The 16,461-nt window shown below is 36.1% G+C and overlaps 1 protein-coding gene and 1 pseudogene across 1 annotated transcript in view; one reads left to right on the top strand and one right to left on the bottom strand.

Annotated features, from left to right (window-relative positions):
• The window catches only part of PYROXD1 (pyridine nucleotide-disulphide oxidoreductase domain 1), a 33,986-nt gene that overhangs the window by 4,854 nt on the left and 12,671 nt on the right, over positions 1-16,461 (bottom strand). Inside the window, exons 4-9 of the mRNA XM_025403646.1 lie at positions 13,052-13,180; positions 10,407-10,480; positions 6,928-7,088; positions 6,134-6,234; positions 1,124-1,253; positions 182-294 (exon numbers count right to left, since the gene is read on the bottom strand). Coding sequence (XP_025259431.1) covers positions 182-294; positions 1,124-1,253; positions 6,134-6,234; positions 6,928-7,088; positions 10,407-10,480; positions 13,052-13,180 — 708 coding nt within the window. The remainder of the gene's footprint in view (positions 1-181; positions 295-1,123; positions 1,254-6,133; positions 6,235-6,927; positions 7,089-10,406; positions 10,481-13,051; positions 13,181-16,461) is intronic.
• LOC112635481 lies at positions 14,829-15,165 on the top strand (annotated as a pseudogene).

Genomic DNA, 16,461 nt, shown 5'->3' with positions numbered 1-16,461 from the left:
TATAAGGATTTTAAGCAGTAAGAAATACTGTAAATCAAGACAATGTTTTAACCAAACTGTTTTCAACCATATCAAGTTACAGTTGTATACTACAATAATTATTATTCATGTTTGAGAACTAAAGATCTTCACAAAAATACTTCAAATATATTCACAGCTGGACAAAAAAGTTTCACCTTACACTGTTACCATGGAGAAAAGGGTCTACATTTGGTGTAACTCCTGTAGCACTGACAATGAAATCACAGCCATATATCTTTTCATTGGTCAATTCCACATAGACAGGCCACATCTCTTCAAGAAAAAAAAGAAAAACAGACTTTATCTGCAAATGCAACCACCACCACAGCAGTGCATGTGACTACAATGACTAGAAACAAAGAAAGAAAGTAAAAGGTAGGCAAGAGATGACTTTGTAGCACACTCCTTAGTAATTATTATGAGGCATATTTGCTAAAGCAATTTTAATGCAATTAACATCATCTTGTTGGGTATAATTTTAAAACCATGGCATTTCAAATGTTTTTCCTTCAAATTTGGACACATACATTTTGACAAAGTAAATTTAAATTATTTCTCTAAAAATCTTTCGTAATACTTTACACTCGTGTTTAGTTCAACTGGGTGTTTTCCCTCACTATTCCTATTCAAATTCCCCTTTCCTATGGAAAAATATGAAGAATTCAGAACAGTAGAATATTTCACATGCTAGTTCACTGAGTGTATTTCTTCAAATCATGGCAATTCTCAGAGGAGTTGTGGAATTGGAGTTAGGAAAGCTGCATCTTAGTCCCCAAAATATACATTTTCAATCCGATTTGGGTGAAATCATGTCACCTTTAAGAGCTGCAAGTTATTGTTTTATTTGGATTTACAATATATTCTGATTGTTGATCAAAACACTATGAACTCTATGTAAGATGTAATGCCCTACACAGTTTAATTTACTAGAAAACAACGGATAGTGAAATGAAGTGAATGTTATTACATTATGGTCTTTACTTTTCATGTTTAAATTTTATATGGAAATATGAAGTTATGTTTAATATATAACACAGCAGGATTAAATTGCTTTCCTTTTAATTAAGTGGTTATATATATTTCTTCTTCTTTCATTACTTGCCTGTATCAGTTGTAACTGACTTAGGGTCTCTTGGGAAAGTGAAGGACTTTTTCTTCAAAATTCTAAACTCATCCTGAAGGTAGATTTTCTTTACTTCACACATAGTTTCAAGGTGAATCTTATGAGAAAACTAACATTAAGAAAATACTAGTTAGCATAATACTTCCAGAAAGAGTGACCTGGGTTACTAATGATGAAGAAAAAACTTATACTTGTAGAAACATACAGAAAACATAATTCTTATAATACAAATGAAAACACATTGAGTGCCCTAAAATAAGTCTCTTTATGCACATGAAAGGAGTGAACGAAAATTCATTCAGTAACTTAAGAGATTTGGTATCTGCATTAGCAGACAGCATCGAGGGAATGTTTTTTAGTCTAGGCCTCATTGATAATTACAAGTATTTTTTTTTAATTACAGTAGTTGCTGGGCACAGTGGCTCATGCCTATAATCCCAGCACTCTGGGAGGCCAAGGTGGGTGGATCACCTGAGGCCAGGAGTTTGAGACCAGCCTGACCAATATGGTGAAACCCTGTCTCTACTAAAATTAAAAAATTAGCCGGGCCTAGTGGCGTGTGCCTGTAGTCCCAGCTACTCGGGAGGCTGAGGCAGGAGAATCGCTTGAACCCAGGAGACAGAGGTTGCAGTGAGCCGAGATCATACCACAGCACTCCAGCCTGGCCGAGAGAGCGAGACTCTGTCTCAAAAAAAAGAAAAAAAAAAAGTTATGGACTATAAAAATTTATTCAGGTCAGATCTGTCTTGACTTATTGTTATATCCCTGAACATTAATAAAGTCCCAAGTAGGTAGTAGGTACTAAATAAATGCTTACTGAATTAAACTGTTGAAGTCCTCAGGTTAAAAATATAATTAATATTGGGATCTGAAGGTGCAGAAAGAAGGGACTTTGTATAATTTCCATCACAAAAATTAGATACACTATGCAGCCAGCCCCCCTCCCACCTACTGAAAGCCAAAAACCAATGCTCTAAAGAAACCACACACAGTAACGAAGGACTGCATACATGCTTCTTACAACATTTAGTTTTCACAGCCTTTTAACAACTATTAAAAAATCAAAATATCTAACAAAACGAGGAAAAGCAAATCATCTCCTTATCCAATTAGGATATTAAGTGTATATTTCTTATCAATCTAATAACTTTTATAAGTTTACTGCATGCATCTGAAATGATCTTTGAGAAAAGATTAATTTAAAATAGGGCAGGTGTATTCACTGCAGTCTGGGTATAAAGAGTTCTATCCCTGATCTGAGGATACAGGAAAAAACAAACTTAGTTTCTCCTACTATACTCTCACAACACAGAATACTTCTGCGACCAAATGCGTGGGGTGTTTTCTACACACTAAGAAAGCACTTATTCTGCATAGGACACCATCTGGCTGTCCTCTAATTCAATTCAGTTCTGATGTTATTATCTACCTGGAGATAGCATCAGGTCCCACATGTTGAGGGATCAATCTCACAGGACTGTCTTCTACTTCCAATACCAACTGCAAGTCCCGGGTGTTTCACCAGTCCGTCTGACTAACCAATTACAAATCAAGGGGCTCCCATGAGCCCCTTTCTTAGGTTCAATTAATTTATTAGAACATCTCACAGACTTTGGGGAAACACTTTACTTACATTTACTGGTTTATTATCAAGGATGTCACGAGGAAACAGAGGAAGAAATACATAGGGCAAAGCATATAAGAAGGCGCATGGAGCTTCTATGCTCTCTCCAGATAGACCACCCTCTAGCAACTTCCACACGTTCGGCTATCCAGAAGCTCTCCAAACCCAGTCCTTTTGGGTTTTCATGGAAACTGTGTTATGTAGGTGACTGATTAAATCATTGGCTGCTAGTGACTGGCTTAACCTTCAACCCCTTTCCTTTCCTGGGGGTTGAAAAGTCTAAATTCTCTAATCATGCCTTGGTCTTTCCTGTGACCAGTCCCCATTCTGAAGCCACCTAGGGGCTAACCAGTCAACTCATTAGCATACAAAAGGACACAACACTTTGGAGATGCCAAAAAGTTTAGGAGTTGTGTGCCAGAAACCTGCAGGCACAATATTTTATTGCGCTTCACTATTGTTTTACAGACAGTGTGTTTTTTACAAATTGAAGGTTTGTGACAACCCCACATCAAGCAAGTCTTATTGGTGCCATTTTTCCAATAGCGTGTGCTCACTTTGTGTCTCTGTCACATTTTGGTAATTCTTGCAGTATTTCACAGTTGTCATCATTATTGGATCTTCTATGGTGATCTGTGATTAGTAATCTTTGATGTACTATTGTAACTGTCTTAGGGTGTCATGAACCATACCCACCTAACACAGTGAACTTAATCAGTAAATGTTCTGTGTTCTGACTGCTCCATCAACCAGCTGTTGTCCTATGTCTCTCCCTCTCCTTGGGCCTCCTTATTCCCAGAGACACAATAATACTGAAACCAGGGCAATCAGTTACTCTGTAGTGGCTTCTAAGCGTTCAAGTGAAAGGAAGGATCACACATCTCTCACTTTAAATCAAAAGCTAGCAATGATTAATAGGCTTATTGAGGAAGGCATGTGGAAAGTCAGGCCTCTTGCACTGAACAGTTGGCCAAACTGTGAATGCAAAGGAAACATTCTTGAAGTAAATCTAAACTGGTAACCCAGTGAACACATGAATGAGGAGAAAGTGAAACAGTCTTCTTGCTGATATGGAGAAAGTTTTAGCGGTGTGGAGAGATTAAACTAGCCACAACATTCCCTTAGGCCAAAGCCTAACCCAGAGTAAGCCCCTAACTGTTCTCAATTCTGTAAAGGCTGAGAGAAGTGAGGAAGCTGCAGAAGAAAAGGTTGAAGCTAGTAGAGGTTGGTTCATGAGGTTAAAGAAGCATCTCTACAACAAAAAAAATACAACTGATAACTGATTAATGTGGCTACACTAAACAATAGATTTTCAGTGTACATGAAACAGCCTTCTAGTGGAAAAAGATGCTATCTAGGACCTTCATAGCTATAGAGGAGAAGTCAATACCTGGCTTCAAAGGACAGGCAGACTCTCCTGTTAGGGGATAACGTAACTGGTGACTTGAAGTTGAAGCCAATGCCTATTTACCATTGTGAAAGTTCTAGGGCCCTTAAGAACTTTAGTACATCTACCCTGCCTGTCTTCTGTAAATGGAACAACAAAGCCTGGATGACAGCATGATATGGTTTGGGTCTGGTTCTCTGCTCAAATCTTGTATCAAATTGTAATCCCCAATGTTGGAGGTATGGCTTGGTGGGAGGTGACTGGATCATGGGGACAGTTTCTAATAGTTTAGCACCATCCTTAATGGTTTTCATGATAGAGTTCTCATGAGATCTGGTTGTTTAAAGGTGTGCGGCACCAGCCCCTTTCTCTCTCTTCCTCCTGCTCTGGCCATGTAAGATGTGCTTAATTCCCCTTCCCCCATGATTGAAAGTTTCCTGAGGCCTCCCCAGTCATGCTTCCTGTACAGCCCATGGGACCATGAGCCAATTAAACCTCTTTTCTTTATAAATATTACCACTCTCAGGTATTTCTTTGTAGTACTGTGAGAATGCAGTAATACATAGCATATCTGTTTACATGGTTTACTGAATATTTGAAGCCCACCGTTGAGACCTACTGCTCAGAAAAAAAAGATTCCTTTCAAAATATTACACTCATTGACAAGGTACTTGGTCACCCAAGAACTCTGACAGAGATGCACAAAGAGAAGAATGTTGTTTTCATGCCTGCGAATACAATATCCATTCTGCAGCCCATGGATCCAGGAGTAATTCTTACTTTCAAGTCTTATTAAAGAAATGCATTTCATAAGGCTATAGCTGCCACAAAGGGTGATGCATCTGATGGATCTGGGAAAAGTAAATTGAAAACCTTCTGGAAAGAATTCACCATTCTAGATGTTATTAAGAACATTCATGATTCAAGGGAGGAAGTCAAAATATCAATATTAACAAGACCTTGAAAAAAGTTTATTCCAATCTTCATGGATGACTTTGAGGGGTTCAAGATTTCAATGGAGAAAGGCAGATGTGGTAGAAATAATAAAAGAGCTATAATTAGAAGTGAATCCTGAAGATGAGATTACATTGCTGCAATCTCATGATAAAATTTGAAAAGATAAGGAGTTGTTTCTCATGGATGAGCAAAGAACGTACTTATCTGAGATGCAGTTTACTTCTAGTGAAGATGCTACAAGTATTGTTGAAATGATAAAGGATTTAAAGTATTACATACACTTAGTTGGTAAAGCAGTAGCAGAGTTTAAGGGAATTGACTTTTGAAAGAACATCTACTCTGGGCAAAATGCTATAAAAAAGCTTCACATGCTATAGAGAAATCTTTCATGAGAGGAAGAGTCAATTGATGGGGCAAACTTCCTTGTTATTTTAAGAAATTGCCACAGCCACCCAAACCTTCAGCAAGCACCACCCTGATCAGTCATCAGCCACCAATACTGAGGCAAAACTTTCCACCAACAAAAAGATTATGATTTGCTAAGCTCAGATGATTGCTAGCATACTAAGCAATAAAATATCTTTAAATTAAGGTATGTGCATTGTTTTTTTAGACATAATGCTAATGCACATTTAATAGACTGCAGTATGTTATACATCTAACTTTTGTATGCACTGGGAAACTGAAAAATTCGTGTGCCTCACTTTATTGTGATATTTTATTTCCTGTGATGGTCTGTGACTGAACCTGCAATACTCCAAGGGATGACTATATATATATTACAGTACCACACCTCAAGAGTTAAAATGTAGGCTGAGATCCAGTCTTAGATGCTTTGACATTCACTTTTCTTTGGTGGCCAAATGGACCAACTGGATTGGAAGTCTCTTCCTAGCACTATCGATTTTGAGTAAAGTGACCTAGCAGTTCATTGACTATATATCTATAACCAGTCTTTAATAAATGGTTCAAGAATTTAAAATTACATTTTGACATGTCCAGTCAGTATATGAAAAGATACCTCTTTTGTTCCTTTAAGATTCAAGCCTTCATGCCAATCTGGTCCCAACGCACTGCCTACATTATCTGCTTTAGATTTGCTTCTAGCTTCCTTTTTCCTTCCTAAAGAGATGAAATTAAATAAGATAAAAATTACCAGGTAGAGAAATAGGTTAGTGTTCTGAAGTTTTTATTTAGGCAATGTAACGATTCATATATATACATACATTACAGCATGACTAAACTATGTTATCTCTATTAATCATTTTAGTCATTATTTTAATATTTTTCTGATGCAGAGTTACAAAATGGATACTCTTTCAATTGTGTAAGTTGTGTATAAACACACTCAACTTACATTTTGGATGTTACATTGGTTAATCTGAAGGGTAAGAAAATTAGCCTTCGAATTTTTGTAATTTTATCAATTTTTAGCACCTCCAAAATGTACAAAACTCGTTTAATTTTATGATCTAAAAATTTTTTAAAGCCATCAAACTTAAAAAATATGTTTATATTATCATTGCATTTTTTACAAAACTTCTTTAGGTGTTGCCCAAATGTAGCATCTCTTTGCAAAGATGCAGATGGGCTGAGTTATTCAATTCATTTTAAATTTCTTATTTTAATTGTACATATAAAATACATACATATATAAAATATATATAATAGAAAATCTGAAAACTTCATGTAAAGATACATAAATACCCATATTACTATTTCCAAAATTTGTTTTATTAAATTTTCTTGTAGCCCTTTTCTATATGGTTAAAACAAAGTTCTGTATGAGAATTAAGAGCTAGGTGCCACGCTTACCTTCAGTTGTATATCTGGTTCTTTTCTGTGCAATTTTAGCCTCTGGTTTTTCAGCAATGAGCTTTGAAGTCAAGAATTCAGCTGCTCCTGCATCGAAGAAAGTATTCCCTATAGCTTTATCTTTAATGGCCCAAATCACTTCACAGCCTTCAATTTCATACCTAAAAACAATATTGAAGTTAGTAAGAGTAATTTCAAAAGTCTAAGTAAAAAATCTTTGCATTTGCAAATAATGATCTCCTGAAGCAAAAGCAGGGAACACATTTTTAAGGCAAACTGGGAAAAACTGATTATAAAGAGGAATATTAACGTTCTTTAAAGATACTAAGAAAAATAGAATAGTAAAAGAAACTAAAGCTGTTTACAGAAAGAACCTTTAAGTGACAAATACATATACTGAATATGAATATGTATTAAGTGACAAATACATGTAATTTCATTACAATGTACATCATTAGAAAATGTTCAATTTCTACAACACACTTATTATATGAATGGCCCCCAGGGGAAAGCAGTGCTTTTTAAAAACTCTGGTTATAGTGTAATCAGTAATGGATGGATGGTACATAGCTATAATATTAAGAATCAGTCACTTATTTGGTAACGACTTTTTGTATCTTCAAAGCACATTGTGGAAGGAAATAGAAAATGGAGAGAATCAGAGTTATAAGCTAAAAATCTTAAGGATCAAGATCAAGGATCTTAGAGGAAGGAACGAATGGACATGGTATATATAAGCCACCTTCTATTACTATTTACTAATAGTAATGTAAGGTAATGGGCATGTGATATTTTATTCTAGGTTTAGATACTGAGAAGTGGTTTTCCTAACAATATTCGTTTCACAAAGTCCCTGAAGTCCATTATAATTAAGGTGATCATATAATTTATCATCTAACTTGGTATACTATCTGCTACTAATAATCATTTTTGGTACAACTGGTGGAAATGGAGACAATCTCAGTCAAACAAGATATATTGGCCATCCTAACTATAATAGGATTTTATCTAAACTTGCAATACTAATAAAATACTGTAATTAAAAAGTTAAGGTATTAATTTTTCACATGTCTTTACAGTGCAAAGTATTGCCATCTTTATTTTGCAGACTGATATAACATAGGTTATACAACTTTTCAAAACTAATCAATAAACAGATTACAGAAAAAGGGTTTAGTACATCTGAATCCAGGTCACTTGATATTCACACTTTCTAACATATGGTGATAAGGAGCTCCTTGCTTCATCTAATAAGTCTTTACTTTTCTAGCTCTCCTATGTCAGTAAACATTTAGTCACCAAATTTCAGATTAGTGGGTGAACATTCAATTTTATGTTACCACCTGTCATATAGCATTACTGACCAGTGGAAAGTGGAATACACATACATTTGGTAAAAAAAAGTTTGTATTTCAATTTACATACAGACATACAGTTATCATGTAATGCTTTCTTTTTGATAAACTGGGAATTTGTATTACCATTTTTAAATTTAAAGTAATATTACAATATAACACCTATCAGTGTAGTTTAACATACTGATGACTGACTAGCAGACGAAGTTATTACAAGCAACCACAAGAGACTTCAGTACTTGCTCTACCTCTGAAGACACCTTCTAATCCTCTTTTCCTAACTTGAACTATGCAAGATGCACAAGTTTGACGATTATCATCACATACAGAGGGGAAATATGCTTTCATTTTTAAAATGACTCTACAAAAACAGACAATGAGGTATTGCAGTTTTGTGAAGTTATGAAAAACAGTATCTGTTTGAAAAGGAAAGGATTAACTCACACTTAGAAACAAGAAAACAGATAATAACTGAAAAAAATGTATAATGAAGAACATGAGTATTACTTTCACTGAAACACAGTGTAGAAAGGGTATGAGTATGCCAAGTTTCGTGACAGACAAAGATCTAATCATTTAGCAGACCTAAAGTCAGAGAATAACATTATGTGGGTCCATTTTTATTTATCAAAGAAGACCTTACTAAATACAAAATTATAAGTTTTATCCAATTATACTGTCTTCAATCTCCAACTTAAAGAAAATGATGAATCGGATTAAATGTAAGACTCTGAACATTTCTGAACATAAAATTTTTAAATGTAAATAATGACAGTTACAATAATAGTGATACTTTGGTGATAGCTGATGGAGAAAACCTGTCATGTATCTATTATACACATGGATTTGAAACCCCATTTACAATAAATCTATACCTCTTCCCTCTTGGCCCACATTTTGGTTTTGACTCTTTCTCTGTATTTCTACATACAATGCCACAAACTTCATAATAACAATAATGACTGCTACCCGTAGTACTCAGGCAATTTAAGAACTCCTACAGGCTTCCACTGGGTCAGATCATCCTCTAAAAGTGGGGCAAAAACCTAGTCTGAGAGTTGGATTGAATGCAAGTGAGTAGAGATATGGCTTTGGAAGAGTCCTTATTTTGATTCAAATTTGTCCTCTTTGTGGTCTGACCCAACTTTATGGCCTGAAAAAGATCCAGACTATTTCATGTCAATCATCTGCTAGAGGATAAAATCATGAAGTGAATCAGTCTTCTGCAGGCCACAGCGGGATATTTCTCAATGGTTTTTGAACTTGTAATGTCATCTTAAGATGAAAATATTTCATATTAATTAATGTGTTCATATTTCCTAAGCCACCAAAACCAAGAGCTGGAAGAACCACATATCCTAAAACAGGAGTCACAAATATTTTGGGTTACACTGGCCAGAGGTAACATGAATGAATGAAGCAGGATTTATCATATAAGCAATAAAAAGTGGTGAGGGTGGCCGGACGCGGTGGCTCATGCCTGTAATCCCAGCACTTTGGGAGGCCGAGACGGGTGGATCACGAGGTCAGGAGATCGAGACCATCCTGGCTAACACAGTGAAACCCCATCTCTACTAAAAAATACAAAAAACTAGCCGGGCGTGGTGGCAGCGCCTGTAGTCCCAGCTACTCGGGAGGCTGAGGCAGGAGAATGGCGTGAACCCGGGAGGCGGAGCTTGCAGTGAGCCGAGATCGCGCCACCGCACTCCAGCCTGTGCGACAGAGCGAGATTCCGTTTCAAAAAAAAAAAAGTGGTGAGGGTTATCACTAGAAATCTCAAAAGGTGCAAATATTTAAATTATTTTTAAACATAGAATATACTTATAAAACACATTTAGGGGCCAAATTTGGCCAACCACCTTGAGACCTAAAGCATTCCCAAAACATATATATTTTACAATAAAATTTCTACAATTATGGAGTCCACAAAAGCTAAAAAAAAAAAAAAAAGGTTAATTTTTCCCCTTGAAAATGTATGCAAATTATATTTATCTTTGATTTTCAGAATAAAAAACATTTTCCAGTCTGCCAACAAATCACATGAATCACAAAGCAATTGTTAAATTTAAAAACAAATGATTTTTAAACAATTTAAATATGTTATATTTAAAAATATATACTTACACTAACTCAAGTGCAATACCACCGTTCCCTATGATCATTATTCTTTTAGCTTTAGTAAGGTGTTTCTGAAATTCCTATGTTAAAAAGAAAATAATGAGGCAGTATTTTGTAATAGCAGGCAATATCTGAAATAAGAGGCTTCAATGATAATATTCTAAACATGTAAATATTTTATTGAATTTGTAAAGAAAAAAAATGAATCTCACTTTCCCACTCTATCAGGGTACATCCTCTCAATTAATATTACAAAAGCTCCCTTTTCTACTTTATCCCAAGCTGCTTTTATAGCAATGCTTCTCCTGATTTTCCTTTCCTTTTAGGTCATTACATTTACAGTACTTCAGAATTTCAGCAGGAGGCACTATTAACTTACCACATTCCCAACTATTTGACCAAATCAATTATTCTTTTTGCCTAGACTCTCAGTTTCCCTAGAGTTATTCAACACTCAAAACTTCTAGGAATGAGAAGCTCAGTAACACAGCGGTTAAGAGCAGACTCTGGAAGCACTGGCTCTAGCAATTACTAACTGAATGACTTTGCAAGTTGCTTACCCTATCTGCACCTCAGGTCCTTCAACTATAAATGGAAATGATCCGCCGGGTGCAGTGGCTCAGGCCTGTAATCCCAGCACTTTGGGAGGCTGAGGCGGGCGGATCACAAGGTCAGGAGATTGAGACCTTCCTGGCTAACACCGTGAAACCCTGTCTCTACTAAAAATACAAAAAGAAATTAGCTGGGCGTGGTGGCGGGCGCCTGTAGTCCCAGCTACTCGGGAGGCTGACACAGGAAAACGGTGTGAACCCGGGAGGCAGAGCTTGCGGTGAGCTGAGATCGCGCCACTGCACCCCAGCCGGTAATAGAGCAAGACTCTGTCTCAAAAAAAATAAAAAATAAAAATAAACAAATAAATAGAAATGATAAGTGACTATATATCCTGTTGCTTCCGTAAAGATTACGTGAGATGATACAGACAAAGCTGGTAGGAATAGCAGGCGCAAAATAATGTCAAAAAATGTTATTAATATTCTAAGACAGATAAATTGATGCCTCCACTCTCCAGAAAAAAAGACCACAATGAGCTTACCAGTGGTAATTCTTTGGGCACTTTCGAAAGTATAGAATAGTTTCATTGCTTCAAAATGACATCTGAACAGAAAAATTCTCCCTCCTACTAAGTTTCTATTAAGTTTATCTCCAAACTTATACTATTCACTGAAGCTGATATCTTTAAAATTCTCCAAGAAAAAAAAAACACTGAAGTTTCTTTTAGTTTGTCCTTCATTGAGGATATTGCAATTTAAGAAAGACCTGTAAGAGCACCGGATCTAGAGGTGAAAAGCACAACTTTAAATTGTGTATCTGATAAACTTAATAGCTAAATTAGTACAGATACATAATTAATCTCTCAACCTCAGTTTCCTATTTGTAAAGTGGGAGTAATAATCGTCACACAGGATTATCATGAGGACTCAATGAGTTCATGTATGTAGCGGACCTAGCTGAAACAGTTATGAGCTCAATCTCTGATAATATGAACTTAAATTGTTTACAAGAAGATAATCAAGTTCCTTTAAATTTTCTCTCAATTCCTAATTATTTAATTAGGAGAAGAATAGGCTGAAAAAAAACCTTATTAATTTTTCAGAATATAAATTATATTAATGCAAAATCATCATGTCATGAGACAGAACAACAAACCTGAGGTTAGACATAGTATTGTGAAACCAGGAAGAGCTTCTCGGCAATAAGGGTTAACAAGCCCTGAATTAAATTACCAAAAGGAAGTTGTATAATGCTCCAAATACAGATGTTTCACCTTATTGGGACAGTTTATCTAGGGCAGAACAATAAGTCAAATGACTTTTTCTGTTCTGTGATTCTATCATGATTTTGTACCACAAAGATCTTTTGAAATTTTTTTGCTGGAGAATAAGAGCTGCAATTTTTGAATTGCTTTTACCTTTTTGGAAAACACTTGTGTTTCAAATGTGGTATGTATGTGTTATATTATTTAGGCTGCAAATCACATATTCTCAAAGTAGAGTAATGAATGTGTGCGTACTGCAAGTTGTTAATATTCAGCAGAGTCATTATATCTGGGTTATCTCATGCTGATAACGCATCAGCATGAACTTAAAAACATAATATCAACTAAAAATAAATAAATTGACAGGAATAGGCCGGGCGCGGTGGCTAATGCCTGTAATCCCAGCACTTTGGGAGGCCGAGGCAGGCGGATCATGAGGTCAGGAGATGGAGACCATCTTGGCTAACATGGTGAAATCCCGTCTCTACTAAAAATACAAAAAAATATTAGCCGAGCGTGGTGACAGGCGCCTGTAATGGCAGCTACTCAGGAGGCTGAGGCAGGAAAATGGTGTGAACCCAGGAGGCAGAGCTTGCAGTGAGCTGAGATCGCTCCACTGATGTCCAGCCTGGGTGACAGAGGGAGACTCATCTCAAAAAAAAAAAAAGAAAAAGAAAAATTGGTGGGAATAAAACATAACCACTCTGTGGTTTATTCGTCATGAAACAAAATTCCCTTCTGCCATTATAATTTAGGAATCATAAGTGGAACAGTTTAATTCAAATGTAGAAAAGTCTTTTATTTTCCTTCCCATGATTCAACCTTAAAATGTTACCTGAGCACTGTCTGTATCACGGATTCCTAATACGTATGGATTTCCTTCACATATCAATTTTGGTTTAGCTCCAGCACACAGACAGAGTTTCTTATATACATGCTGATTGCCATCTTCTGTTACAATGCACTGTAAATACATCAAACAATGAGAGAAAAGGGGGACACATAATCAACATGGATACAATTTCACTTTAAATTAAAAATTCAATAAGGCAAAAGCAAAACGTAACATATTAAGGTTGCCTCTTGGTGGCACTCAGTTCTTTGTTATAGCAATTACAAAACTAAGCATGAGAATACATGCACTGATCCAGTTATTCTTAATCATTTTAAGCTCATGAACCATTCTGGGATCTTGTGAAAACCAGTCTTTCTCCTCTGGAATAAAAAGGTACATTCACGCAAAGTTTTACATTAAACTTCAGGGAATCCCATGTTGGTTGAAAAGGTATGTTGACCCCAGATTAAAAACAAAACTTCAAGACATTTTTTAATTAAGCTTTCTCATTACACCTGTGACAGGCCTTGATGAAGATTTCTGATCTCAAGGGAAGTTACTGTAAGACGACCTAGTAATTCTAATCATATCATACCTTCGTATCTATTATGAGTACAGAAACGCAGTGAGTGGTGCAAGAAGTTACGGTATATCTTCTTAATCTAAAAAGACTAGGAAGTGCTATTAAAAAAAAGCAGTATTTATATTCTTAAGTAAAAATAATGACTTCACTAGCAAACAAAATGCTTTTGGGGTATACTTTAGTATAAGTAAAGAACATGATATTCTTCAATCCTAGCATGTATTGGCTTTAAATTTATATTAATTTTTAATAAAATAAATGGGTCTAAAACTACATATCAGAGATCTAGTGCTTTCGTTCTTTAATACTGAATGAAAAACTATATATAAATAGTAGCCTTTAGAAAACATTTAAACATAACACATGATACTACGAGAGATGTTCAACTTTGTTTGAATGATTTAAGTGTTCATGTTTGTGCCAATTATTTGATTTACAAACCTTGGCAAACTGTATCATAGCACTTAATACCCAACGAGACATTTATAACCCAAATTAACTCTTTAGTTGCAAAACAAACACATAAAACCAGTAATCCAGCATAAGCATAAGCCATATAGAAATTTTATACAAGTCTTCTTTCAGATAATCTCATTAGAATTCTATCTGACAAGAACAAAAGTTAATTATAGGCACTGACAAAACTTAAAAAATAATTTGCATTTAGCTGCTGTAAAAACAAACAGCACAAACACACACAAAACCTCTTTCCATACTGCTAAATTTTTGCCAGGAGATGTAGAAGTAAAACATACTATCTCTAATTCACTAAAATATGTAAAGGACACTTCTCCAGACGGAAGTGAGTGACACACTCTGCATCCTCGCCTCACCGGGAAACTACTGAAGTTCCTGGGGAAGCACAGTAGCGTTTCATATAAACAAGATGGATGGAGAGAGGCCAGCCGCGGTGACTCACACCTGTAATCCCAGCACTTTGAGAGGCCGAGACAGGCGTATCATGAGGTCAGAAGATCCAGACCATCCTGGCTAACACAGTGAAACCCCGTCTTTACTAAAAATACAAAAAATTAGCTGGGCGTGGTGGAGGGCGCCTGTAGTCCCAGCTACTTGGGAGGCTGAGGCAGGAAAATGGCGTGAACCTGGGAGGCATAGCTTGCAGTAAGTTGAGATTGCGCCACTGCACTCCAGCCTGGGCAACAAAACAAGACTCCGTCTTAAGAAAAAAAAAAAATGGATGGAGAAGAGAACACCTGTGCTGGCTGTTAAGGCCCTGATGCCAAGTATGTGAAATTGATATCATCTGATGACCATGAATTTATGGTAAAAAGAAAACATGCATTAACATCAGACACGATAAAAGCCATGAGTGGCCCAGGTCAGTTTGCTGAGAATGAAACCAATGAGGTCAATTTTAGAGAGATACCTTCACATGTGCTATCAAAAGTATCCATGTATTTTACATACAAAGTTCGCTACACTAACAGCACCACCAAGTTCCCAAACTCCCAACTGCACCTGAAATATAGCACTAGAACTGCTGATGGCTGCGAACTTCTTAGATTGTTAAATAAAAGAAATTATAATAAACTGTTAAAAAAAAAAAAACAAAAATGTAAAGGACAATGGATAAAAGAAGGCAGACATGCACTGCATGTGGGATATTTTTCAAATGGTAATGGGAGGCATTCTGATTCATTCAAATGCCCTAACACATAAATTCCCTCACAACACATTTAGCATATTGTGAGAACCCACCTCAAATACAAAATAAATTGACAACGATATTACTTGGAATATGTAATACCACTATAAGTATTAGAAACTTATCTGGTTTGGGGATTCAGATTTTTTCTTGTTTCCTGATAAAATTCAGTACTTTTACTTTTTTCTCTCAAATTACTTGTGTTTCAAATGTGGTATGTGTTTTATCTCCTTTAGGAGATAAAACACATCTCTAATTTATGGGTTAGACCTCATAAATTAGAACTGCCTTATACAAACAACTACAAACCTACTTCTTATCTTGCCTAAAGCTCATCTGAGGATACTGTAAATCATCTAACTACATCCTTTCCTGAGACTGCCTTCTTCATTCTCATGCAAAGGGTTACTGAGTCCTGTTGAATTTATAGTAGAAATCTCACTCAAATCTTGGATATTTTTTACAACTACATTGTCCCTGTCTCAGTTCAGGCCTTACATCATTTTTCAAATCAATTTTTTAAAAAATTGTTTATTCTTTTTGAGACAGAGTCTCACTCTGTTGCCCAGGCTGGAGTGCAGTGGCACAATCACAGCTAACTGCAGCCTTGAACTCCCAGGCTCAGGTGATCTTCCCACCTCGGTCTCCCAAGTAGCTGGAACCACAAGTGCACACCACCACGCCTGATTAATTTTTTGTATGTTTTTTGTAGATATGGGTTTTTGCTATGTTTTCCAGGCTAGAGTAGAACTTCTAGGCTAAAGCCATCCACCTGCCTTGGCCTCCCAAAGTGCTGGGATTATAGGTGTGAGCCTGTACATAATTTCCTGACCCTTTACATAATATTTGACTATCATAATCACCTTCTAATTCGGTTGGTTACTGGCCACTTGTTCATTCTCAACACTCCTATCAGATCCATCTTCCTTAGAAAAAAAAAATCAATTTTATTATTGATGCCCCAGCTCTTAAAATCACCTTACAATTTCTCCCAAATATAAAACAAACTCAACTTCTTATAGTATGACATTAAAAACCCTTCAGGATCTTATTTACTTAGCTTCTAGCCTTGATTGCCAATCTCCTTTACTTAACTATACCCTAATCCCTTTGACATCTCTATTCTTCTATTTCTTTTCCTTTCTTTGTACATTCAACCTC

The sequence above is a fragment of the Theropithecus gelada genome, chromosome 11 (genome assembly GCF_003255815.1).
Source record: "Theropithecus gelada isolate Dixy chromosome 11, Tgel_1.0, whole genome shotgun sequence".
Classification (NCBI taxonomy): domain Eukaryota; kingdom Metazoa; phylum Chordata; class Mammalia; order Primates; family Cercopithecidae; genus Theropithecus; species Theropithecus gelada.
This window is presented reverse-complemented; position numbering and strand designations above follow the sequence as displayed.